At 41.4% G+C, this 25,561-nt stretch overlaps 1 protein-coding gene across 5 annotated transcripts; it reads right to left on the bottom strand.

The window, feature by feature from the left end:
• Window positions 1-1,960: 1,960 nt before the first annotated feature.
• Window positions 1,961-24,241, bottom strand: LOC115429682 (protein CutA homolog). 5 transcript variants are annotated; one of them, XM_030149347.1, is made up of 8 exons: window positions 23,976-24,101; window positions 14,345-14,493; window positions 13,691-13,750; window positions 6,327-6,372; window positions 4,236-4,285; window positions 2,949-3,076; window positions 2,885-2,891; window positions 1,961-2,115 (listed from the first exon to the last, which is right to left on the bottom strand). In XM_030149347.1, the coding sequence occupies exons 1-6, from the start codon at window positions 24,066-24,068 to the stop codon at window positions 2,977-2,979; spliced, it is 498 nt and encodes a 165-aa protein (XP_030005207.1). In that variant the 5' UTR covers window positions 24,069-24,101; the 3' UTR covers window positions 1,961-2,115; window positions 2,885-2,891; window positions 2,949-2,976. The 5 variants fall into 5 exon arrangements, with proteins under 5 accessions (XP_030005207.1, XP_030005234.1, XP_030005225.1 ...); XM_030149374.1 differs by lacking the exons at window positions 2,885-2,891; window positions 23,976-24,101 and adding exons at window positions 21,953-22,014; window positions 24,111-24,241 and having other exon boundaries at window positions 1,968-2,115; XM_030149365.1 differs by lacking the exon at window positions 2,885-2,891 and adding an exon at window positions 21,953-22,014 and having other exon boundaries at window positions 1,968-2,115; window positions 23,976-24,111.
• Window positions 24,242-25,561: the final 1,320 nt, after the last annotated feature.

The following is a 25,561-nucleotide window of genomic DNA, read 5'->3' as shown; positions in this document are numbered from 1 at the left end:
GATTATCTTCTGTTTTATCAGATTATCTGCTGTTTTCTCAGATTATCTTCTGTTTTATCAGATTATCTGCTGTTTTCTCAGATTATCTTCTGTTTTATCAGATTATCTGCTGTTTTCTCAGATTATCTTCTGTTTTATCAGATTATCTGCTGTTTTATCGGACTATCTTCTGTTTTATCAGATCCTCCTGTGGTCTGAGGTGTGTTCACAGTGAATTTGTCCCAATAATCAGCTCTCAAACAGGTTGGGCCCGAAAATTGTAAATATTAAACCTGTTCAATATTTATAATGAAAAATCTTCATGTGTGGTGAAAGCCGACGACTCCTGATCAGAGTCCTGCACTGGTCCACTTTTCCAAACCCACACCCCCCTGGACCCACATACATTAGACCCACAGGCTGACCAGACCTGGGATTAAACCCACTGTCTGCACAGAACTGACTTAAAGGCTTCATTTTTACATAAAACACACACATCCTTAAATCTCTAATCTGTGCTGTTCAGTGACATCTGTGGGCGGATGGAAACAGACGTGAAGTTCACTTCAAAATAAAACCACCTGTGGATCCACTACGGTCAGATTAGATGAATATCATTAAATGTCCTGACAATTATTTTCATCCATGAATTTTTATTGTTTCACTTCCTTGCCCACTACCCACCCACATTTCCTTTAATTTTACCCGGGTCTGTACCCACAAAAATACTTTTTTTTTTTTTTTTACTCATCCCCACATTTTTGCAGGTTACCCGACCCTTTTCTTTATGGACACAGTCTCATTCACCTCCTCTCATGAACATTCTGTGGTTTTTCTTTGTTTTCATGATTTTCTACGTTAAAGATTAATACTGAAGACATCAAAACTGTGACAGAAGATGTGGAATCATTAGTGAATAAAGGGTTAACCAATGAGTGTCCAACATGTGGAACCAGGAGGAGTCAACCTCTGACCTGGGGCTGCAGTTGGACTTTTTGGATTCATTTCTCATCATTCATTCATTCACTCATTCGTTTGTTGTATTTTATTGTTGCTATATTGTTGTTATAGTTCATTTGGACAAACAATGAACAATCTGCAACCAGGCTGATGGAAAAGCGGAATAATTTTGGACTGTTCAGACTGAGTTCAATTTTCAGCTGCAAAAAACAATAAAATAAAAAAATAACAATAATAATAATAATAATCAGATCTCTTACGATGGTGTATTAGGGCCACACAAGAAAATAAAAATACTTGTCACAATGAGAATAAAGTCATAAAATAAAGTAAAATATCAAGATAAAACCCATAATAATATGAGAATAAAGTTATAGTTTGTTTAAAAAAAAAATCCCTCATAATTAACAAAAATAATGTCATATTTTTATGAAATTAAAGTCTTAATATTTTGAAAATAAATCCTCAATAGTGTGATAAAAAGCTATCATTTCTAAATCTTCAGTCTTAATCCTTGTTGTTGACAGTTTCCAGTTACAGCGAACGTAACAAGCAAAGCATCGACTTTCACTTCTGTTGGAGCGGACAGCTAATGCTAATGAGTTGGTGGTGGGCGGGGCTAATCGGCTCAGTATTTGGTGGGCGGAACGAACAGGCTCAGTATTTGGTGGGAGGGGCTATTAGGCTCAGTATTTGGTGGTGGGCTGGGCTAATCGGCTCAGTATTTGGTGGGCGGAACGAACAGGCTCAGTATTTGGTGGGAGGGGCTATTAGGCTCAGTATTTGGTGGTGGGCGGGGCTAACAGGCTCAGTATTTGGTGGGCGGGGCTATTAGGCTCAGTATTTGTCCTGTACTCTTGTAGTGTTTTTCTTTTCGTCTGAGGTTGACCTATCTACGTTTCCATGTGATCGATACTGTCTGTGATGTCATCAAACCAAAAGGACAGAGTTGCATAAATGTGAAATGTATAAACTTTTTATTCTGTTGAAAATTGTTCAGAAAAAAAACATATGACAGCACTGAAACACACAAATAATATAGTTTATTTCAAACTGTCTTTTCCAGACGTCATCATGAATGTAGTCTGTGTTTCCTGTTTCTTCACTTGTGTTCTCTGTAGACTGTGAACAGCTGACCACGCCCCCTACAGGTCACACCTGTCACTCAAACTGCGGCTGAGGAAAGAAAAAGAGGGTGGACATTCTCAAACATTCAGTTGTAAACAGACTAGTGTGTGTTTTCTTTGTGTATTTTCCTGTATTAACCCACTCACTGCTGTCTGTCCAATAGTAGAACAGGACAGACACTGTTCGTTTGGAACTACTGAGGCGGACATCAACCACCTGATCACCATAGCAACGACATCAAAGCGTGTCGCAGCTCTGTGTCTGTATGGCTCTGGTGTGGCCCTACCCGTCCTCTGTGTGGCTCTGGTGTGGCCCTACCCGTCCTCTGTGTGGCCCTACCCATCCTCTGTATGGCTCTGGTGTGGCCCTACCCATCCTCTGTATGGCTCTGGTGTGGCCCTACCCGTCCTCTGTGTGGCCCTACCCATCCTCTGTATGGCTCTGGTGTGGCCCTACCCATCCTCTGTATGGCTCTGGTGTGGCCCTACCCGTCCTCTGTGTGGCCCTACCCATCCTCTGTATGGCTCTGGTGTGGCCCTACCCATCCTCTGTATGGCTCTGGTGTGGCCCTACCCGTCCTCTGTGTGGCCCTACCCGTCCTCTGTATGGCTCTGGTGTGGCCCTACCCGTCCTCTGTGTGGCCCTACCCATCCTCTGTATGGCTCTGGTGTGGCCCTACCCATCCTCTGTATGGCTCTGGTGTGGCCCTACCCGTCCTCTGTGTGGCCCTACCCATCCTCTGTATGGCTCTGGTGTGGCCCTACCCGTCCTCTGTGTGGCTCTGGTGTGGCCCTACCCATCCTCTGTGTGGCCCTACCCATCCTCTGTATGGCTCTGGTGTGGCCCTACCCGTCCTCTGTGTGGCTCTGGTGTGGCCCTACCCGTCCGTCAGAGTTGGCCGGTCCGTCTTTACTCTGGGACCACGTCTGAGATCCAGCGGAGGTAGGGGGGGTTCCCCTGGTCGATGGGCACACTGATGACCTCAGCCACCTCATAAGGATGGTTGGAGCTGCAAACGACCGACAACGTCAACGCAGCGAACGCATACACAAACAATTAACAACAGATAATATAAGCAGGAGCAGAGCTAACAGGACCCACAGACCTGCAGGGGGACTCACATGTGGTCCAGTTTTAATGAGCTGAGTTCAACGGATCTGATCTGATCTTTTTTATCTTCGCTTTTTTTTTTTTTATCTCTATCTGATCTTATCTTAATTTATCTTTTTTTATCTTGTCATATCTTTTCTGATCTTATCTTTTTTCATCTTATCTTTTATCTTAACTGATCTTAGCTTATTGTTTTTTTTCTTACCTTTTTTTCTTATCTTTTTTATCTTTTATCTTATCTAATCTTATCTTATTTTATCTTTTTTTATCTTATCTTTCATCTTAACTGATCTTATTTTTTTCTTTTTAATCTCAACTTATCTCATCTTTTTTATCTTATTTTTTATCTTATCTGATTATATTTTATCTTTTTTTATCTTATCTTTTTTTATCTTATCTTTTATCTTAACTGATCTTATTTTTTCTTTTTAATCTTAACTTATCTCATCTTTTTTTATCTTATTTTTTTATCTTATCTTATCTGATCTTATTTTCTTATCTATATTTTCTGATCTTTTTTATCTTATCTCATCTTTTATCTCATCTGATCTTATCTTTTTTATCTTATCTGATCTTATCTTTTATCTTATCTCATCTGATCTTATCTTTTTTTCTTATCTTTTATCTTATCTTTTTGTTATCTTATCTGATCTTATCTTATTTTATCTTATCTTATATGGTCTCTGATCTTATTTAATCTTATCCTATCTTTTATCTTATCATTTCTGACTGTCCTTTGAAGAGAGCAGATGTGTTTTCTGAGCTGTCCTGCTGTTCCTGCCCACCCCCCCACCCCCTCTGCTTTGCAGTTGTCTGAATGTGGGACTCCATCTTGTCTTTCTGGATGTGTTCATTCAGTTTTCAGTCCGGTTCGATGAACACACCAGACCTTCCACTGAACCTGGTTACAGACCACAAACGCCTCAGGCTCAAACTTCTGCTTCCTTTGTGTGCGTGTGTTTCAGAAACAGAGTTGCATTGAAATCAAACCCATCGTTCCTTCCCAGACCACTGGGCCTGTTCAGATCCAACGGTAGGTTAGCTTTAGGAAAACTCACCGAACAAATGTGGCCAGGTCTGGGATCTTGGAACTTCTAGTTTTAATCATCTGAAAATGGAAAGTTCACACAGATACAACAGTGGTTTTAAAGGAATAACAGTGCAGTGAGTTTCTGTTTTCATCTTATTTTCATGTGTAATTTGTCCAAAGTGAAACAGCAAAGATAAAAGAAGCAAAATATTACACAACCCAAGTCAGAAGTACGACAAGTATTAGCACCGCATCGGAAAAATACAAACACGTGTCACTACGACAATAAAGTTGGAATGTTTTGAGAATAATAGAATAGAACAGAATTGCCTTTATTGTCATTTGACAGCACAGAGTACATCAAACGAAACTGAGTTCGATGATTAGGGACATGGGGCCTCTGCTCCTACTAGAGCGCTGCCATAGAACCCTTTTCTTTGAAAATACTGCAGTGAAGAACAGAAGATAATGCAAAGCACAAATATAAGACAACATACAGTTTTCACACGGTACACATGGACACATGCTGGAATTTTTTCATGGACTTGAAGGGAATTGGGGGACAGCGTGAACATTAGGCAGACAGCAGACGTAAAAAAAACAATGGGGGTAGGGAAGATGCTTAACTGTGTACTAATTGTGGAATGTGTGTGAAGATAAAGAGACTCCAGTGGGTCACTCTGTCCTTTTCAGTTCAGTTCAGTTCTTATAAGTAAGTCAGATGAGACACTGCAAGGCCAAAGCAGAGTGGGGAGGCATAAAGCCATAATATTATGAGCATAAAGTCGTAGTTTTAAAAAAAACCTCATAATTTAAAGCAGTGACATTAGTCTTTTTTCAGCGTTCTTCTTCCTTTTCCCTCATTTCCCTGTGCCCTCCATAAACTGTAAATGCTCTGCTTGGCTCTGAATTCTACATTCACTCAACTCCACAGGTCCATCTGCAACACCATTTATGACTAATGACACCAGGAGGGTGGTCTGGCCCTTTAAATGCACAGGAGACACACACACACACACACACACACACACACAGACTGTGTTTGAGTTTGTGAATTCACATCCTTTCTGAACCTGCAGCTGTTTTCTCTACCTCACATGCACTGGGTCGTTGGAATGTTTTTGGTCCTTATGGGCTACTGTAAACTCCAAACTGTCTGAACTGTTAGGGTCCAAATACACAAAGAAATGAACCACACACCAAGAACAGTGGGTTTAGACAAACATGAGCCCTATAACGAAAATAATGCTGTACTTTTATGAATGAATGGATGGATGGATGAAATCTTCATTTCGAACATGTCGACAGTGAAATCAAAACAAAAATCAACCAACAAAATATAAGTACTGGTACATAAATGATTGATAAGCAAACAAACAACAAAATGAATAAATAAATAATAATAATTATAATAAATAAATGAAAATGATAAGATAAATAAAACAAATTAAATTAAATTATACATGCTCGAAAAGGAGTAGGAAGAAGTAAAATCTTCTGTACTCCTCAATTTCTATTCCCGATGATCACTATGTAGCAATTATTATTTTGTATGAATATCAATATTATATAATAATAATAATAATAATAATAATAATAATAATAATAATAATGAGACAATGAGATTAAAGCCCTAATATTTTGAAAATAAATTGTCCATAGTACAGTTAAAAACTCCTCATTTCTAAATCTTCAGTCTTAATCCTTGTTGACAGTTTCCAGTTTCAGCGAACGCAACAAACGAAGCATCAACTTTCACCTCTGCTGGAGTGGACGACTAATGCTAATGTGCTGATGGTGGGCGGGGCTAATAGGCTCAGTATTTGTCCTTTGCGTTTAAACCCCAAATGAAAGTGGGTACAACTGTATTCTGGTAAATTATTATATTTTTACTGTGTGTTTTTTAAATTATGCCAATATTCTCATAATATTAGGACTCTTTGTATTGGTCTTTATTCTCATAAAATTACAGGTTTTATCTCCATATTTTATGACTTTCTTCTCATAGTCACAGGTGTTTGTATGTTCTTCTGCGGCCCTCATACGCCGTCGTACAGCAGCGTTCAGTATCATTTTTTCATCATTTTTCAACATTTCATTTTCATTTTTTGACACTCACCAGCAGAACCTCAGTATCTTCCTCGATTTTTCCTTGCCATTCATACCTGAAAAGAAAAATGCAGAAATTGATTGTCTTTTCCATCTCGTACACACTGAATAAAAACAGTCTTTCTAAGCAGACAGTAGTCGCTTTTCCATTGGAAATCTGCGCAAAGCTTAACCGGTGTTTACGAGGCAGGACGTCAAAAAAACACTGTGTAATGTTGGTTTGTCCATTTAATCCCTGCTGTGCTGCTGAGTTTGTTTCTTCAGATTCAAGTTTATTTGTCATTTCAGCATATAAAACAATACACAAACAAAACATTGTACTCAGGTCCCCGACTGTCAGCAGCATTGAGTAATAGTATAAATTACTGACAAAATAATATAAATAATAAAATACAGACATCTGATTTCTTGTGGTAGATGTCAGTGTCAGTCCTTCCATAAACAGGAACATAAATCTGTGTTGTTTTGAATCTAGAATGCTGGTTCCCCCTCTATCTGCAACTAAAATTCAAACATAGGACTAGGGATGGAACCATATGACAATTTCATATCACAGTTATCATTATTATTGCAGTATTGTTGAAATTGTGCTGAAAATGTTCAAAAAGTACTGATACACACACTGAAAGAATTTAACCAAGTTGTACTTTGAAAAAAAACAAACAAACAAATAAAATAACTGGTACAATGTCCCTTCTGTGTCAGAAACGCTCAAATATTAACCCTTAGTGGTCTGAGTCTATTCTGTCTGTTTTTCAGTCCTTTTGATTTTACCTTTATATACTATATAAACAAATGTTTACTATACCCATGTTTGGATCTGTTTTTTCAGCACAACTTCATCTATATCATCTGTCTATTATTTTTTCACTTTAACCTACAATAAAAAAAACAAAAGGACAAAAAACACACAAAAAACTATATAAAATCTGATTTGAAAAATGTATATAATTTATTGCACAAATAACACACAGATGATTAACGAACCTTTTCACAGACTTTAAAAGTGAATATTGGTTCCAAATATTTGGTATAGGGATGTGACGATATGAAAATTTCATATCACAGTTATTGTAACCAAAATAATCACGGTTATCAAAATTATCACAGTATTGTTGAAATTGTGCTGAAAATGTTCAAAAAGTACTAAGACGCACACTGAAAGAATTTAACCAAGTTGTATTTTGGAAAAAAAAAAAAATTAATAAAAAATAAATAAATACAATAATAGGCACAATGTACTTTCTGTTGCAGAAACATTTAAAAATTAACATGTAAACATCAAACATATAAATGTGCATTACAGATGGAACCATCTGGCCATTGTTTGACCATTTTCCAGATCAAGTTTGTGTTGAAAGTGCGGTAATCAAACATGATTGTCATGATAATAAGAATTTAAACTGTAATACTAACCTTCTGCAATTTTACCGCTGTTTATTGTTATACCGGTAATCATTACATCCCTACATAGGGCCGAGGATCCTGTAGTCCAACGGCATAGTTAAAGACAGTCACTGACAAGGTCAAAGGTCAAATGAAAGCCCATATGTGACTTCATATCTATTACCAATAATAATTATATCAATATCTTCAACAGTTTTTAGGGTATCATACTTTGAAATGTGTCCCATTATAAACCAATGGGGACTTATATAATTTCATTTATTCATTCATTCATTTTCTGAAGCCGCTTGATCCTCACTCGGGTCACGGGGGCGGAGCCTATCCCAGCTACTGATGGGTGAAGGCGGGGTTCACCCTGGACATGTGACCAGTTCATCCCAGACTGAACATACAGAGACAAACACACTGTCACATTCACACCTATGGGGGATTTAGATGAACCCATGAACCTATCAGAGCATGTGTTTGGATGGTGGGAGGAGCCAGAGGACCAGAGAGAACCCACACAGACACAGGAGAACATGGAAACTCCACACAGAAAGGCCCCACCCCCATGGACTAAAGGTCCCACCCCCATGGACTAAAGGTCCCACCCCCACGGACTGGTGTTGGAATGGAACCCAGGACCTTCTGTCTGGGAGGCACCAGGTCTATCCACTGCACCACTGTGTCACCCTATATAATTTCAAACATGCATAAAAAAATTAATTAAAAAAAAAATCAATATTTCCTGATTCTTTAAAAAAAAAAAAAAATTGGTAGACCTTACCCCAACAAACCTCTACTATGAATTTCAATTAATTCTGGCTGACGACTTTGGAGAAGAAGTTTCTAGAATGGAAGAGAAGAGCTGTACATTATATATATATATATATATATATACATATATATATATATATATATATATATATGTATATATATATATATGTACACACAGGGTGGGGAAGCAAAATGTACAATATTTTGAGGCAGATATTGAAAGACAGTGTATGACCAATTAGTTTGTTGAAAGTCATGAGAATTTATTTGCCACAAGAAAATGTCCATAATAGAAAATGTTTTTATTCTATGTGTCCTCCTTCTTTCTCAATAACTGCCTTCACACGCTTCCTGAAACTTGCGCAAGTGTTCCTCAAATACTGGGGTGACAACTTCTCCCATTCTTCTTTAATAGTATCTTCCAGACTTTCTGGTAATAGTTTTGCTCATAGTCATTCTCTTCTTTCCATTATAAACAGTCTTTATGGACACTCCAACTATTTCTGAAATCTCCTTTGGTGTGACGAGTGCATTCAGCAAATCACACACTCTTTGACGTTTGCTTTCCTGATTACTCATATGGGCAAAAGTTTGTGAAAAGGTATGGATAATAGTGTTAGGTATGATTATGACATCAGTATATGTTTGGGTTCAAAACAACTGACGTAGTGTCTGCTGAGAAAAAACAACTAAATGTTCAGTGTACATTTGGCTTCCCCACCCTGTGTGTGTGTGTGTGTATATATATTTTTTTTTTTTGTTGTTGTTTTTTTTGTTTTTTTGTTTTTTTGTTTGTTTTTGTTATCCCCCCCCCAATTTAAGAGGCTGTATAAGGAAAAAATAGATAAGCTTTTTAAAAGCATGTAATGAAATAATTTAACTTATGGATTTTGGATTCGTTGTATTTGCTTTGACTATCCTGTAAACTGTTTACTGTAAAAGCTGAAATGGCAACGTATCAGATGGAAGCAGATGTTTGAAGAAAGGGGCAGGTATTAGAAGTGTTCTTCATCCTGGTCCTTTCCAATCATTTAGATTGGAATGAATAAATAAATGAAATGAAGAATAATTGTTTACAGATGGACAACAGACGACAGCTGATACCAGTCGTCCATCCAAACTTTGGGCTGTCGGACTAAAAATGATGTGGTTTCCTGGTGTGTCCACACATACACACACACACGTTTGTATGTTTGAACACATTCAACTAAAAAACACATAAAACAGAGTTTCATGTCAGCACAAAGTTGACCAGGAACCAAAGGTCTCTGATTGCTCAGCTGCGAACAGGAATCCTTCCCTTGGCTTTAGAAAGTGGCAGACTGACCCAAACCCCAGAAGAAAACAGACTTTGTGGACTGTGTGATTTGGGGGAAGTGGAAAATGAATCCCATGTTCTTTTGTTTTGTCGTCTCTATGATGAACTGACAGCCTCTGTGTTTGATGACATGTTTATCTGAAATCCTGATCTGTTCTGGAGGTTGTTTAGTTCAAATGTATTTAAATGAGCATTATTTGTTTGTAAAGTCTGGAAAAAGCAGCAGATGTCTGTTTAACTCTTTAAGTGCCAGACAGTTAAGGGGCTAATACGCCTTAAAAGTGCCACAGAATTTGGCCGTTTTTCAGTATTTCGCGTCGTTTTCATAATATTTGAAGAATCCTGCAGGAAACCGCTCGGTAACATCCGACCGATTGCTGATTAGATCCAAAACGCACCGGACGCAGCCGATTCATTACTGATCGTAATTTGCATAATTTATAATAATAATAATAATAATAATAATAATAATAATCTTTATTTATATAGCACTTTTCATACATTAAAAACTGTAGCACAAAGTGCTTTACATATCAGTTTAAAAATCAGTACCGCCCCCCACCCACACCCACCCACTCACCCGCACACACACACACACACACACACACACACACACACACACACATATATACATGCAAACCCACAAGCTCACACATACTTAAGAAGACTGACTGAGCACGGGTAGACCAGAACAAAAATGTACAAGTAAAAGTAAAACATCAGTTTAGGAGGCGCTGTCTCAGGGAGCCATCCGCACCAGGATGCAGCCGCCGACCCCGGCGACCAGGCACCAGCAACACAGCCCCGCATCCCAACTAGTGGGAGAGGGCCAACTGGGACCCCCACCCACCAGAAAGGAGCGGACCCCAGTGAGAGAAGGCGCCACAGCCCCCGGAGTCCACAGCCGCCCCCCGGCATGGAGGGCTCCCTCTGATGAAACACCGGAGAATAAGAAACATTAAAAACATATAAAAATATTATTCGGTCGCGTGACCTCAAATTCCCGTCTGCTTGGTCTCAAAAGGGGGACACAGAAAGAACGTCATCGAAATGTGAGAAAGAAATGGGGGTGGATGGTTTGTTTGTACACAAATGTGGCGTGTTCTCCAAAGCCGATCTGATCGGCCCGTGGCACTTTACAGGTTGTTTTCGTAAAGCCGATTTAATCGGCCCATGGCACTGAAAGAGTTAAATAGGTCAGTATTTTGTTTTGTTTATATACTGTGCCTGTTGGCTGGTATTAGAGCTTTGGTTTGTATTTATGGTGTCTTGTAAACCCATGGAAGGGCTGGGCATGTCTGTATGTGAGACACAGAATAAAAACATACAGTCATTCATTCATTGTTTGGGTTTAACTCTTCTTCTCTTGTTCTAACACTCATCAACATCTGTTTGTTTTGGTCATGTGACTCTAGTCCAGGGTTCTCAAACTCAGTTTAGTTCAGTTCCACGTTCAGCCCAGTTTGTTCTCCAGTGGGTCGGGACCAGTAAAATAATACCAGTGAAAAAAGTAAAATTATATTATGATCAGGTTTACATCTACAAAGTTTCCTTAAAAATCTGAATAACATGAACAACTTGAAATGTCTTAAGAAAAACAAGTGCAATTTTAACAATATTCTGCCTCGGTTTATCAGTTTATAATTTACACATGTGCACTGTAAAAAAAACAAAAAAAAAAAACAGTATTATTCCGACAGCAGGGGTGCCAAAAAAAAAATACAATTAAATAACAGAAAATAACCATCTAATAAAAATACGGTAATTTTCCATAATTCAAATACAGTTTTTTGCCCTAACTTTACATGAGATTTTGCATATTTTTTTTTACTTTTTAATGTTTAATACAGAATATTTACATGTATTAAAACAATCCAATTCCCTATAAATATATATATAAATAATTTTCAGTCAGACTCAGTTGTCCAATCCACTGATAAAAACTGTATTTGGACAGTTTATCAGTGCTTATACATGTTATACATTCACAAAAATACATTTATTCAACATTTTTGTTGTGAAACCTCCTGTAATTACACAAGATATTTGTCAATGAACAAACAAGTCTGGTTCAACTGACAGAACTAATACTTCTGTTACCGTTAACTGTCAGTAATTTTATATCTGGGTTTTTTTTTTGGTTTTTTTTTTTTACAGTATTAAACTTTAAATTAACAGTTTAATCTCATAAATAGAAAAGAAATATTTGTGAAATTATGATACATTTGCAAATGTATTTTAACTGTATTTTTCTGTGAAAAAAGAAAAAATTTCTTTTTAAAAATTTATATTTTTTGGTTATTCACAGTTACAGTTTTTTCGTGTTATTTTCCATTTGACACGTAAAATCACAGTCTGTTTTTGTCATTTCATTGATATTTTCCTGTATCTGAAAAATACAGGAAAAATCTGTCAAATAAACAGTGAAAATTCTGTTAAATTATAGATTGTTTTTTTTACAGTGTGCGTTACAATCGCACAAAACATTTAATAACAGGCAGAATATTGGTCCAGTTGCATTTACTTTTCTGAAGACATTTCCCTTTGTTCATATTTGTTCAGGTTATTCACATTTTCTGCAAAAGTATAGTTTGGCAGTGGAAACTTTTCATGTAATTTTACTTTTTACACCAAAAAAACAAAGAGAGAATTCAGGGTTGTCATTATTTATAGGTTAATTCTGATCATATTTTACTGGTTCTGACCCACTTCAAATCTAATTGGACTGTATGTGTCTGTATGTGGAACCTGAATTAAAAGGATTTTGACTCCATTGATTGTTAATATCTTCAGTGTAATTTTTGCTTTTTTTTTTTGATAGAACTTAATTTCAAATAATACAGTTAACACAGAACAAACATACAGTCGACAAAAGCCACATGAACTTACAACAATCCTCACATCTTAAATATGCATCAAAAGAGGAAGTAGAAAAAGCAGAGACAGAAAACAAACCAATTCTAAGTGATTCTTTAACATAATGATGTGTTTTTACTACGTCAGGGCTGTCAAACTCATGTTAGTTCAGTTCCACATTCAGCTAAATTTGATCTGCAGTGTGCTGAACCAGTAAAATAATAACAGAATATTAATAATAAACAATGTCAACTCCAAACTTTTCTCTGTTTTAGAGCAAAACAAGTAAATTTACATTATGAACAGGTTTACATCTACAAACTATCCTTTCAACAGATGTCAATAACATGAACAAACTGAAAAAATCAGTGTAATTTGAACAATATTCTGCCTCAGTTTATCATTTCCACATGTACATTAGAACTGACAGATCACAGTTGATCTACAAACACACAAAACATTTAATAACAGACAGAATATTGTTAAAACTGTACTTACTTCTCTTAAGACATTTCAGGTTATTCACATTTTTCATGAAATTATACTTTGTTTTGGTGTAAATACATGAAAATATTTACATTTACAAAGAGAAACTTTTGCAGTTGTCATTATTTCTGTTACTATGATAGTATTTGACTGGTCCTGCCCACTGGAGATTGAACTGGTCTGAATGTGGAACCTGAACTAAAAGGACTGTTCATATCTTCAGTGGAATTTTTGCATTCCACAAATTCAACCCAGGGCCGGACTTGACCCTTCGGTGGGCCGGATTTGGCCCCCGGGACGCATGTTTGACACCTGTGGTCTAGTTGGACTAAAATGTCTTTTCACTGCAGTTTTGTGCGATATACCGATTTAACTAAGAAAAAAACACCTCTAACAACAACAAATACTTTTCATCAAAAAACGAGAATTCGGGCAAAATTGTTGTTTTTCCATCAGATACGTTTTTATGCTCCAGTTCTATTCAGGCAGTTTAAGGATCAATGGAAAAGTGACTGTTGCAGATGGCAGAGGTCAAAAGTCAAACTTACACAGACTTGATCGCTGGGATGATATTAACACATGCAGCCAGTTTCCTCTCAACGATCCCCCTGAAAAAAAGAGGAGCACAGAAGCACCGATCAGGATCTGGAGGAACGCTGTGGAACGCAGACTGAGTTTGGACCGTTCCACTCGTGTGTGTGTGTGTGTGTGTGTGTGTGTGGGACATTTTCACTCCATTTACAGAAAACCTACAACGTGGACGTCCACATGTTTCCATCCACAGCTATTACTGTCAATTTTAGGATCAATAATTTCAACAGTTTCAGAAATGCACCAGGTCACACATGAACTAGTTCTACTCCAAATGGTTCTGGTTCCTTCATCAGTGCAACAAAAGTTTCAGTTAGTGATTGTTTTTTTTCTTTTAATTATAGTTTTTATTTATTCCCGTTAACGAAAATGTATTTACAGTTCTAGTTTTCATCATTTCGTTAGTTTTCGTTAACGATATTAAGCTTGATCAGGACGACAGACAAACCCGTGTGGAGTTTTAGGTTTCGAACTGACTAAAGGTGAATTCTAATCATATGTGTGACGCCTTCCAAGCGCTCAGGCCCCGCCTACAGCCTTCAGAGTCGACGGAGTTCATCCTGGTGGACTGGAACATTCTCAGTCAGGACTGTAGCGTAGGTTTGTCTGACCTGGCCAAGTCTTTAGCCACGGTGTCGTTAGGACACGTGACGAAGGCGGCCGAGTGTGTGCCCGACATGTACGACTCAGATGCCATGGAGAACGCCCTCAGTCCGACCGAGCGCAGCAGATGGATCATCCACGCACTGAGGAGCAGCGTCTGCAAAGGCACAGGAAGGAAACCATCAGCCACGGCAACCTGGGACAGCACAGGAGGCAACAGACGGCAACCTGGGACAGCACAGAAGGCAACAGATGGCAACCTGGGACAGCACAGGAGGCAACAGACGGCAACCTGGGACAGCACAGGAGGCAACAGACGACAAACTGGGACAGCACAGGAGGCAACAGACAACCTGGGACAGCACAGGAGGCAACAGACGGCAACCTGGGACAGCACAGGAGGCAACAGACGGCAACCTGGGACAGCACAGGAGGCAACAGACAACCTGGGACAGCACAGGAGGCAACAGACGGCAACCTGGGACAGCACAGGAGGCAACAGACGGCAACCTGGGACAGCACAGGAGGCAACAGACGGCAACCTGGGACAGCACAGGAGGAAACAGACGGCAACCTGGGACAGCACAGGAGGCAACAGACAACCTGGGACAGCACAGGAGGCAACAGACGGCAACCTGGGACAGCACAGGAGGCAACAGACAACCTGGGACAGCACAGGAGGCAACAGACGGCAACCTGGGACAGCACAGGAGGCAACAGACAACCTGGGACAGCACAGGAGGCAACAGACGGCAACCTGGGACAGCACAGGAGGAAACAGACGGCAACCTGGGACAGCACAGGAGGCAACAGACGGCAACCTGGGACAGCACAGAAGGCAACAGATGGCAACCTGGGACAGCACAGGAGGCAACAGACGGCAACCTGGGACAGCACAGGAGGCAACAGACGACAAACTGGGACAGCACAGGAGGCAACAGACAACCTGGGACAGCACAGGAGGCAACAGACGGCAACCTGGGACAGCACAGGAGGCAACAGACGGCAACCTGGGACAGCACAGGAGGCAACAGACAACCTGGGACAGCACAGGAGGCAACAGACGGCAACCTGGGACAGCACAGGAGGCAACAGACGGCAACCTGGGACAGCACAGGAGGCAACAGACGGCAACCTGGGACAGCACAGGAGGAAACAGACGGCAACCTGGGACAGCACAGGAGGCAACAGACAACCTGGGACAGCACAGGAGGCAACAGACGGCAACCTGGGACAGCACAGGAGGCAACAGACAACCTGGGACAGCACAGGAGGCAACAGACGGCAACCTGGGACAGCACAGGAGGCAACAGACAACCTGGGACAGCACAGGAGGCAACAGACGGCAACCTGGGACAGCACAGGAGGAAACAGACGGCAACCTGGGACAGCACAGGAGGAAACAGACGGCAACCTGGGACAGCACAGGAGGCAACAGACAACCTGGGACAGCACAGGAGGCAACAGACGGCAACCTGGGACAGCACAGGAGGCAACAGACGGCAACCTGGGACAGCACAGGAGGAAACAGACGGCAACCTGGGACAGCACAGGAGGCAACAGACGGCAACCTGGGACAGCACAGGAGGAAACAGACGGCAACCTGGGACAGCACAGGAGGCAACAGACAACCTGGGACAGCACAGGAGGCAACAGACGGCAACCTGGGACAGCACAGGAGGCAACAGACAACCTGGGACAGCACAGGAGGCAACAGACGGCAACCTGGGACAGCACAGAAGGCAACAGATGGCAACCTGGGACAGCACAGGAGGCAACAGACGGCAACCTGGGACAGCACAGGAGGAAACAGACGGCAACCTGGGACAGCACAGGAGGCAACAGACAACCTGGGACAGCACAGGAGGCAACAGACGGCAACCTGGGACAGCACAGGAGGCAACAGACAACCTGGGACAGCACAGGAGGCAACAGACGGCAACCTGGGACAGCACAGGAGGCAACAGACGGCAACCTGGGACAGCACAGGAGGCAACAGACGGCAACCTGGGACAGCACAGGAGGAAACAGACGGCAACCTGGGACAGCACAGGAGGCAACAGACAACCTGGGACAGCACAGGAGGCAACAAACGGCAACCTGGGACAGCACAGGAGGCAACAGACAACCTGGGACAGCACAGGAGGCAACAGACGGCAACCTGGGACAGCACAGGAGGAAACAGACGGCAACCTGGGACAGCACAGGAGGAAACAGATGGCAACCTGGGACAGCACAGGAGGAAACAGACGGCAACCTGGGACAGCACAGGAGGCAACAGACGGCAACCTGGGACAGCACAGGAGGCAACAGACGGCAACCTGGGACAGAACAGTAGGAAACAGACGGCAACCTGGGACAGCACAGGAGGCAACAGACGGCAACCTGGGACAGCACAAGAGGAAACAGACGGCAACCTGGGACAGCACAGGAGGAAACAGACGGCAACCTGGGACAGCACAGGAGGCAACAGATGGCAACCTGGGACAGCACAGGAGGCAACAGACGGCAACCTGGGACAGCACAGGAGGCAACAGACGGCAACCTGGGACAGCACAGGAGGAAACAGACGGCAACCTGGGACAGCACAGGAGGCAACAGACAACCTGGGACAGCACAGGAGGCAACAGACGGCAACCTGGGACAGCACAGGAGGAAACAGACGGCAACCTGGGACAGCACAGGAGGAAACAGACGGCAACCTGGGACAGCACAGGAGGCAACAGACGGCAACCTGGGACAGCACAGGAGGAAACAGACGGCAACCTGGGACAGCACAGGAGGAAACAGACGGCAACCTGGGACAGCACAGGAGGCAACAGACGACAAACTGGGACAGCACAGGAGGCAACAGACGGCAACCTGGGACAGCACAGGAGGCAACAGACGACAAACTGGGACAGCACAGGAGGCAACAGACGGCAAACTGGGACAGCACAGGAGGCAACAGACGGCAACCTGGGACAGCACAAGAGGCAACAGACGGCAAACTGGGACAGCACAGGCCACAAACAGACGGCAACCTGGGACAGCACAGGAGGCAACAGACGGCAACCTGGGACAGCACAGGAGGCAACAGACAACCTGGGACAGCACAGGAGGCAACAGACGGCAACCTGGGACAGCACAGGAGGCAACAGACGGCAACCTGGGACAGCACAGGAGGAAACAGACGGCAACCTGGGACAGCACAGACGGCAACCTGGGACAGCACAGGAGGCAACAGACGGCAACCTGGGACAGCACAAGCTGCAAAGAGACGGCAACCTGGGACAGCACAGGAAGCAATAGACAGCAACCTGGGACAGCACAAGCTGCAAAGAGACGGCAACCTGGGACAGCACAGGAAGCAACAGACAACCTGGGACAGCACAGGAGGAAACAGATGGCAACCTGGGACAGCACAGGAGGAAACAGATGGCAACCTGGGACAGCACAGGAGGCAACAGACGGCAACCTGGGACAGCACAGGAGGAAACAGATGGCAACCTGGGACAGCACAGGAGGCAACAGACGGCAACCTGGGACAGCACAGGAGGAAACAGATGGCAACCTGGGACAGCACAGGAGGCAACAGACGGCAACCTGGGACAGCACAGGAGGCAACAGACGGCAACCTGGGACAGCACAGGAGGAAACAGACGGCAACCTGGGACAGCACAGGAGGCAACAGACAACCTGGGACAGCACAGGAGGCAACAGACGGCAACCTGGGACAGCACAGGAGGCAACAGACGGCAACCTGGGACAGCACAGGAGGAAACAGACGGCAACCTGGGACAGCACAGGAGGCAACAGACGGCAACCTGGGACAGCACAGGAGGAAACAGACGGCAACCTGGGACAGCACAGGAGGAAACAGACGGCAACCTGGGACAGCACAGGAGGCAACAGACGACAAACTGGGACAGCACAGGAGGCAACAGACGGCAACCTGGGACAGCACAGGAGGCAACAGACGACAAACTGGGACAGCACAGGAGGCAACAGACGACAAACTGGGACAGCACAGGAGGCAACAGACGGCAAACTGGGACAGCACAGGAGGCAACAGACGGCAACCTGGGACAGCACAGGAGGCAACAGACGGCAAACTGGGACAGCACAGGCCACAGACAGACGGCAACCTGGGACAGCACAGGAGGCAACAGACGGCAACCTGGGACAGCACAGGAGGCAACAGACAACCTGGGACAGCACAGGAGGCAACAGACGGCAACCTGGGACAGCACAGGAGGCAACAGACGGCAACCTGGGACAGCACAGGAGGAAACAGACGGCAACCTGGGACAGCACAGACGGCAACCTGGGACAGCACAGGAGGCAACAGACGGCAACCTGGGACAGCACAAGCTGCAAAGAGACGGCAACCTGGGACAGCACAGGAAGCAATAGACAGCAACCTGGGACAGCACAAGCTGCAAAGAGACGGCAACCTGGGACAGCACAGGAAGCAACAGACAACCTGGGACAGCACAGGAGGAAACAGATGGCAACCTGGGACAGCACAGGAGGAAACAGATGGCAACCTGGGACAGCACAGGAGGCAACAGACGGCAACCTGGGACAGCACAGGAGGAAACAGATGGCAACCTGGGACAGCACAGGAGGCAACAGACAGCAACCTGGGACAGCACAGGAGGAAACAGATGGCAACCTGGGACAGCACAGGAGGCAACAGACAGCAACCTGGGACAGCACAGGTCGCAAACAGACGGCAACCTGGGACAGCACAGGTCGCAAACAGACGGCCTGAACTGGCCCAAACTGGCCCAAACCAGCCCCAACCGGGCTGAACCGGCCTACCACAGGGTCCAGTCCAGCCCACGGGTGGAATGTGGGAAGTGCAAAAATGACACTGAAGATTAGGGCTGTGTATCGGCAAGAGTCTGGTGATACGATACAAATCACGATACGAGGATCACGATATATCACAATACTGTTAAAAGGAAATTTTTTGTTTTTTGTCTTTTTAAAAAATGATTATTTCCTGGAAGAATTGAATTACACCAGAAATATGTACAAATACTAAACACATTTTTATTTCAGAACAGGAGCTAATGTTATTTCACAGTTTTTTCTAATTCTTCTAGTTTCCAAAGGAACTCCCATCTGCCTCTCAGACAGTAAAAAGTGCTTTTAGGATGCTTCAAATAACCATTATTTAATAAAACAGTGTTAAATAATAAATAAAAAATAAACAATAAAGAAAAACAAAAAACTAAAATGAACCTCTGCCATATCTGCATTTGAATAAATACCTAAAAATATCCATACAGTACTTTTTAATACCGATACAGTATTGGGAAATGAAATATCGTGATATATTGCAGAACAGATATTTTCTAATAGCCCTACTGAAGATATGAACAATCATTTTAGTTCAGGTTTCCACAAACAGACCAATTCAAACTCATGTGGGTCAGAACCAGGAAAATACAATCAGAATAAACTATAAATGGGCGGGGTCAAGGGCGTGGTCCCAGATGGACCGCCCACTTCTGTTTGATTGATAACTGTTGAACCAGACCAGTTTAACACAAATACTCCACAGAACTGTAAGGGTCTAAATGCCATCTGAAACAGACTCAAAGGACAACATTTAGTTTAAATATTTTTACGTGAAAAATATCTAAAACTACTGCGTCACAGATGGACTAAAAATGAACGTCTATTTTTTCCCAGAATTCCACAATTGTCCACAGTGAAGTTCCTCTGACATTTTCCTCCTCAAATGTATTCAGTTTAAACCTTAAACCCTCTATTTTACAAACTAATAATTGGTTATAGAGGAAAAAAATATTAGATCAAACAGAAATAGAAAGAGTTTAGACAAATGTCAGCGTCACAGATGGACAACAAAAGGAAATATGAAATTAAACACTTTTATTTCAATTATCATTATCATATACATTTATTTACAATATTTACAACATACAAATAATATTCACATCATATTCAAATGTATTTTGCACAGATATCTGCATTTATTAATTTTAAACACTGTGTTTAGAAAATGACATAAATAAAATAATAGTCAAATATCAGTGTATTTGAATAAATGTGGTTTATTTATAGAGTTTATAAACTGAACCCAGAATGACGGCACTAAACTGGGTCACTGCACAAACATTCACACTCACTAAAATACTCAAAGTTTTTTTTCACAAATTTTTTCTCATTTCAAAATACACTTTCCTGAAAATATAATTACTTACCCAAAAATATAAGTTTGGTGCAGATTATTGTAATTTAATTTGTTTGACCAGATGTGAACCTTCCCGTGACTCCGCCACTGGGATCTGGAAGTTGTAACGCACATGTGGAAATGATAAACTGAAGCAGAATATTGTACAAAACTGCACTTATTTTTCTTGATAAATTCCAGGCTGTTCATGTGCTTCAATTTTTGAAGGATGGTCCAGGTCCAGCTGGACCCATGTCCTGTTCAACAGAGTCTGTGTTGAAACTCAATAACTAGGTTTTATTTTCTATGGATTATATCTTTATGTCTTCTTTTCTACAAGTGACAATGAAATTGTATCAACAGTTCCATAAAATCGAGTTCTTAAACTAAAAAAGGAGCTTATTTGAGAAACTCATTGACCTTGTGGAGTTCAAAACTATTCAAATAATGTATAAAGCAAAGAATAACTGACTGCCGGGGAATATTTAAGAAATGTTTAGTGAAACAGAGGGAGGCTGTGATTTAAGGGGAAAGTTAAATTTAAAGATTCATAAAGTACGCACTAGGTTCAAAAGTTTCTGTATGACCATCTGTGGAGGAAAACTGTGGAACAAACTGTGTGTGGAGATCAAACAAATGTCAAACATAATTCAGTTTAAAAAAAGATAGAAAGAATGATTGTTGAGAGGTCCAGTATTTAATAATGACACTAAGCCTGTTTGTTTCTGGATGGTGTTGAACTGATAAATCTGCTGGAATTATTGAATTAAACTGTTGAACTGTTGAGTCTGTTTGTATGACTGCACTGACATGAACAGACTGCTGTGGAGAATTCAGTTACTGCAGGATGGATTAGCTGTGGTTCGATGGTAAAATAGAAAATAGTATTGTTTGATTCTTGTATTAAGTTAGTGATAAAGGTGTAAAAGCACTGAGGGGTTGGATTAAATCAGTTTAGACTTCTTCCAACTCCTTTTGCAAAATTCAGACTTGTATGTGCTTGAAGATAGATTCTGTCCATTTAAATGTTTTATTTTGTTTTATTTTGCTTTGTTTCATTTAGTTTCTTTGCATGTTCAAAATAAATAAAAAGAAAAAAAGAAAAAAAAGAATTTATGACACAAATGTTCACTTTGGCTGGATCTGACCCAGAATCTTTGTTGATGTAAACGCTTTCATAATGTAATTTCAGGTTTTTCAGAGTTACTATTTTACTGGTCCGGCCCACTTTACATTATATCATATTATACATACAGTATATACAGTGTGTATGTATGTATATGTATATATATATATATATATATATATATATATATATATATATACACACATATATATATACACACACACACACACACACACACACATATATATATATATATATATACTGTCATGTCCTGTCATATATGTCATGTCCTGGTCCACTCACCAGCAGGGCTTTGAAGGATCGTCCTTGAACAGCGTCAACACTGGGGAGTCCGATGCGCATGCCTGACAAATCAAACTACTGAGGTTAAAGAAGAGCAGACAGCCCCAGCCAACCATGTTATTTGTTCTAATATACAGGGTGTCCCATAAGTCTCCATACACAGGAAAAATAAACGTTTCTTGACATAAACCATTTTTATTTCTATAATATGCTCTATATGACTGCCATTTTGTCAGGAACACATTTCAATGCGTGTCCTCCACTGCTGAAGAACTATAAAGAAGAAATATAAAGAAATACATGTTAGAACCATATATGTATGGAATGTATTATGTCTCCTATGTATGGAGACTTATGGGACACCCTGTATATTATATTTCAGATCATCCTCAGATCAGAACTGGCTCACTGGTCCAGTGTGTGTCCATCAGTCTGTGTTTGTGTTGAATCCAGGTGTTTGTGTTCTAACAGGCTCTGAGATCCAAAACAATAAGTACTAATGTCAGAATAGAGTTTATTATTATGGGATAGATATCAGTGCATTGGTTCGTTTGGGTTCAGTTCTTCTCTTTGTTTCTAAAATGACTCACAGATGGTTTGGACTAAATTTATAATAACATTCATTTATTTTTTTTCTCCCTGACTGTGATTTTAAATGTTCCTCCTGTAAATGTCTGTACTATTTGTCCTGCTCTGACTGTAAACACGACTGTTCTTACACCTTTAACCATCTACTGTCATCCCATCTGACTGAGGAACAAACATCTACCATGACCTCCAGTCAGATACTGAGGTTTATATCAACTCTGTGGACAGAAATCTGTGGACTCACCATGTCTGCAGCTGTCACATGTCCTGTTCACGAGGATCACACACACACACAGCAACACTGAGAACCAACAGGACATCTATCCCATAATATCCAACTGTGTTCTGACATTAGTCCTTACAGTTTTGGATCCCAGAGCCTGTTAGAACACAAACACCTGGACTCAACAGAAACACAGACTGGGGTCCACAGACTGGGGTCTACAGACTGATGGACACACACTGGACCAGTGAGCCAGTTCTGATCTGAGGATAATGACCTGAAATATCACAGACATTATCACCAATAACAGAAACAACACCACAGACAGACCACCACAGACAGACACCACAGACAGACCACCACAGACAGACACCACAGACAGACACTACAGACAGACCACCACAGACAGACACTACAGACAGACCACCACAGACAGACCACCACAGACGGACACTACAGACAGACCACCACAGACAGACCACCACAGACAGACCACCACAGACAGACCACCACAGACAGACACCACAGACAGACACTACAGACAGACCACCACAGACAGACACCACAGACAGACCACCACAGACAGACACCACAGACAGACACTACAGACAGACCACCACAGACAGACCACCACAGACAGACCACCACAGACAGACACTACAGACAGACCACCACAGACAGACACCACAGACAGACACTACAGACAGACCACCACAGACAGACACTACAGACAGACCACCACAGACAGACCACCACAGACGGACACTACAGACAGACCACCACAGACAGACACCACAGACAGACCACCACAGACAGACACTACAGACAGACCACCACAGACAGACCACCACAGACAGACACCACAGACGGACACTACAGACAGACCACCACAGACAGACCACCACAGACAGACACCACAGACAGACCACCACAGACAGACACTACAGCTAGTGTGGGAGGATGGTTCATGCAGTGAACTCACACCCAAACCAAACCAAACCAAACCAAACCGAACCAAACCAAACCGAACCAAACCAAACCAAACCAAACCAAACCGAACCAAACCAAACCGAACCAAACCAAACTAACCCATCTGGGACATTTCCACGCACAGACCCTTCCACACCTCACTAACTCTTCCCCTCCTTCCTTTAAACTCCTTTAAACCACATGCACCCGCAGCTCCAGTCACTTTAGTTTTTACTACGTTACCTCATGAAAGGATGCCTCACTACTGAGCGGCTCTCTGCCGTAAAGCGGAATGTGAAAGTGTCGTAAACCAACACAGCTCCTCTTCAGTTGCATTCAAACTGAATCCGAACATTTCAAAAACGACCTCCGACTTACTTTTCTGAGACTCCGCCCACACCGCAGGTCTAAACACACAGTTTGGACTCTGAGGTCCAATCTGTTTATTTGTGTCTGTGTTCGTTCATATTCCACATTAAATGCGACTTCTATCAGTTTTGAGTCTGAACCGAATGAGACCCTGAAGTGACCCGCATGCGCAAAAGAAGTCCGTAATACGTGATACGTAATCACGCAGGTACGCACTGTGTTTACGGAAGAAAATATGTTTTTTTCCCCCAACTTTATTAATCAAACTCTGGTCATACATTCAAACGAATTCCATAGAAAAAGACTTTTTTTTTTTCAGACTGAGCAACAACATCAAACTTATCTGAACAGGATTTGTAAAGAACATTCTAAAAAATAATAAAATAAAATAAAATAAAATAAAATAAAATAAAATAAAATAAAATAAAATAAATAACTTAACCCTCCAGTATCTGGGTGTGCTTTTTATGCACACTTTGCACTTCATGTTAAAAAACTATTACTTTTCACAATTTAAATAAGGTTAGAATTCAAAAGTTGTTCATTTGTGCATGATCTTTAAATTCTGTCCACCAACTAAAATGTGCACATTGTAAACAAAAGAAAATGACCAGACTAGCATCTGTCTGCCATGTGTGCATAAAACGCACTATTCCTAACATTAGAACCACTGTTTTTGATCCAAAGCCATTAAGGCATAAATCCTGCTTTTACTGATATCTGGGCTTCATTTGAGAGGGGAGGGGCTAAATTAATTCATTAACATTATTAATGTTGCTGTTAATCATTGACATATGCCAGGCTGCAAAAATCAAATAATATGTAATCCAATTTTTTTGTAGTATTTTGAAAAAAAAAAAATCAACACATTTTTTTGTTTTTTGCATCAAAAAATGTCGTGACATCATGATGAAAAGAGATCATTTAAAAGGTTAAGAAAAGGTAAAATGAATGATTATTTGATCTGTATGATCAGGGCTGACCTGGATTTACAAAAATAAAATCAAATTAGAGCAGAAAAATAAATCCATATATAATATTTAATAGTTTGATTTATAGGTGTGCATTTTACGCACACTTGGTGACAGATGCTAGTATTTTTGAACATTTGACCTAGCACCAAAAATAATAATGTAAATTAACCGATGATGGAGTTAATCACTGACATATGCCAGGATGAAAAAATCTAATATATGTGATTCACTTTTTATGTAGTATATTGAAAAAAAAATTTTTTGTGTGTGTTTTTACATCCAAAAAAATGGTTTGTTTCCATTACAAACACGACATTTACAGGGTTAAATAATGTGACAATTATTGAGTATTTGGTATTTTTATTTATGGCTCAAGTTGATGAAGAAGAAAAAAGTGTAAAAGAATTAAAAACAAACTGTATGAAATTTTTTTTTTGACATTATTCCACAAGTGTGTGAAAAAGGCCCACTGGGTGTTTAGTAAGG

The sequence above is a fragment of the Sphaeramia orbicularis genome, chromosome 1, assembly GCF_902148855.1.
Source record: "Sphaeramia orbicularis chromosome 1, fSphaOr1.1, whole genome shotgun sequence".
In the NCBI taxonomy this organism is placed as follows: Eukaryota; Metazoa; Chordata; class Actinopteri; order Kurtiformes; family Apogonidae; genus Sphaeramia; species Sphaeramia orbicularis.
Note: the sequence above shows the minus strand (reverse complement) of the source record. Positions and strands in the feature narration are given on the sequence as shown.

Coding starts and splice junctions, on each gene's coding strand:
- LOC115429682 (XM_030149347.1), bottom strand. CDS start 24,068: ATGCAACTGAAGAGGAGCTGTGTTGGTTTACGACACTTTCACATTCCG. Junction 14,494..23,975: donor GTGAGGCATCCTTTCATGAG/GTAACGTAGTAA, acceptor GTGCCTTTGCAG/ACGCTGCTCCTCAGTGCGTG. Junction 4,286..6,326: donor AAGATACTGAGGTTCTGCTG/GTGAGTGTCAAA, acceptor TTCCATTTTCAG/ATGATTAAAACTAGAAGTTC.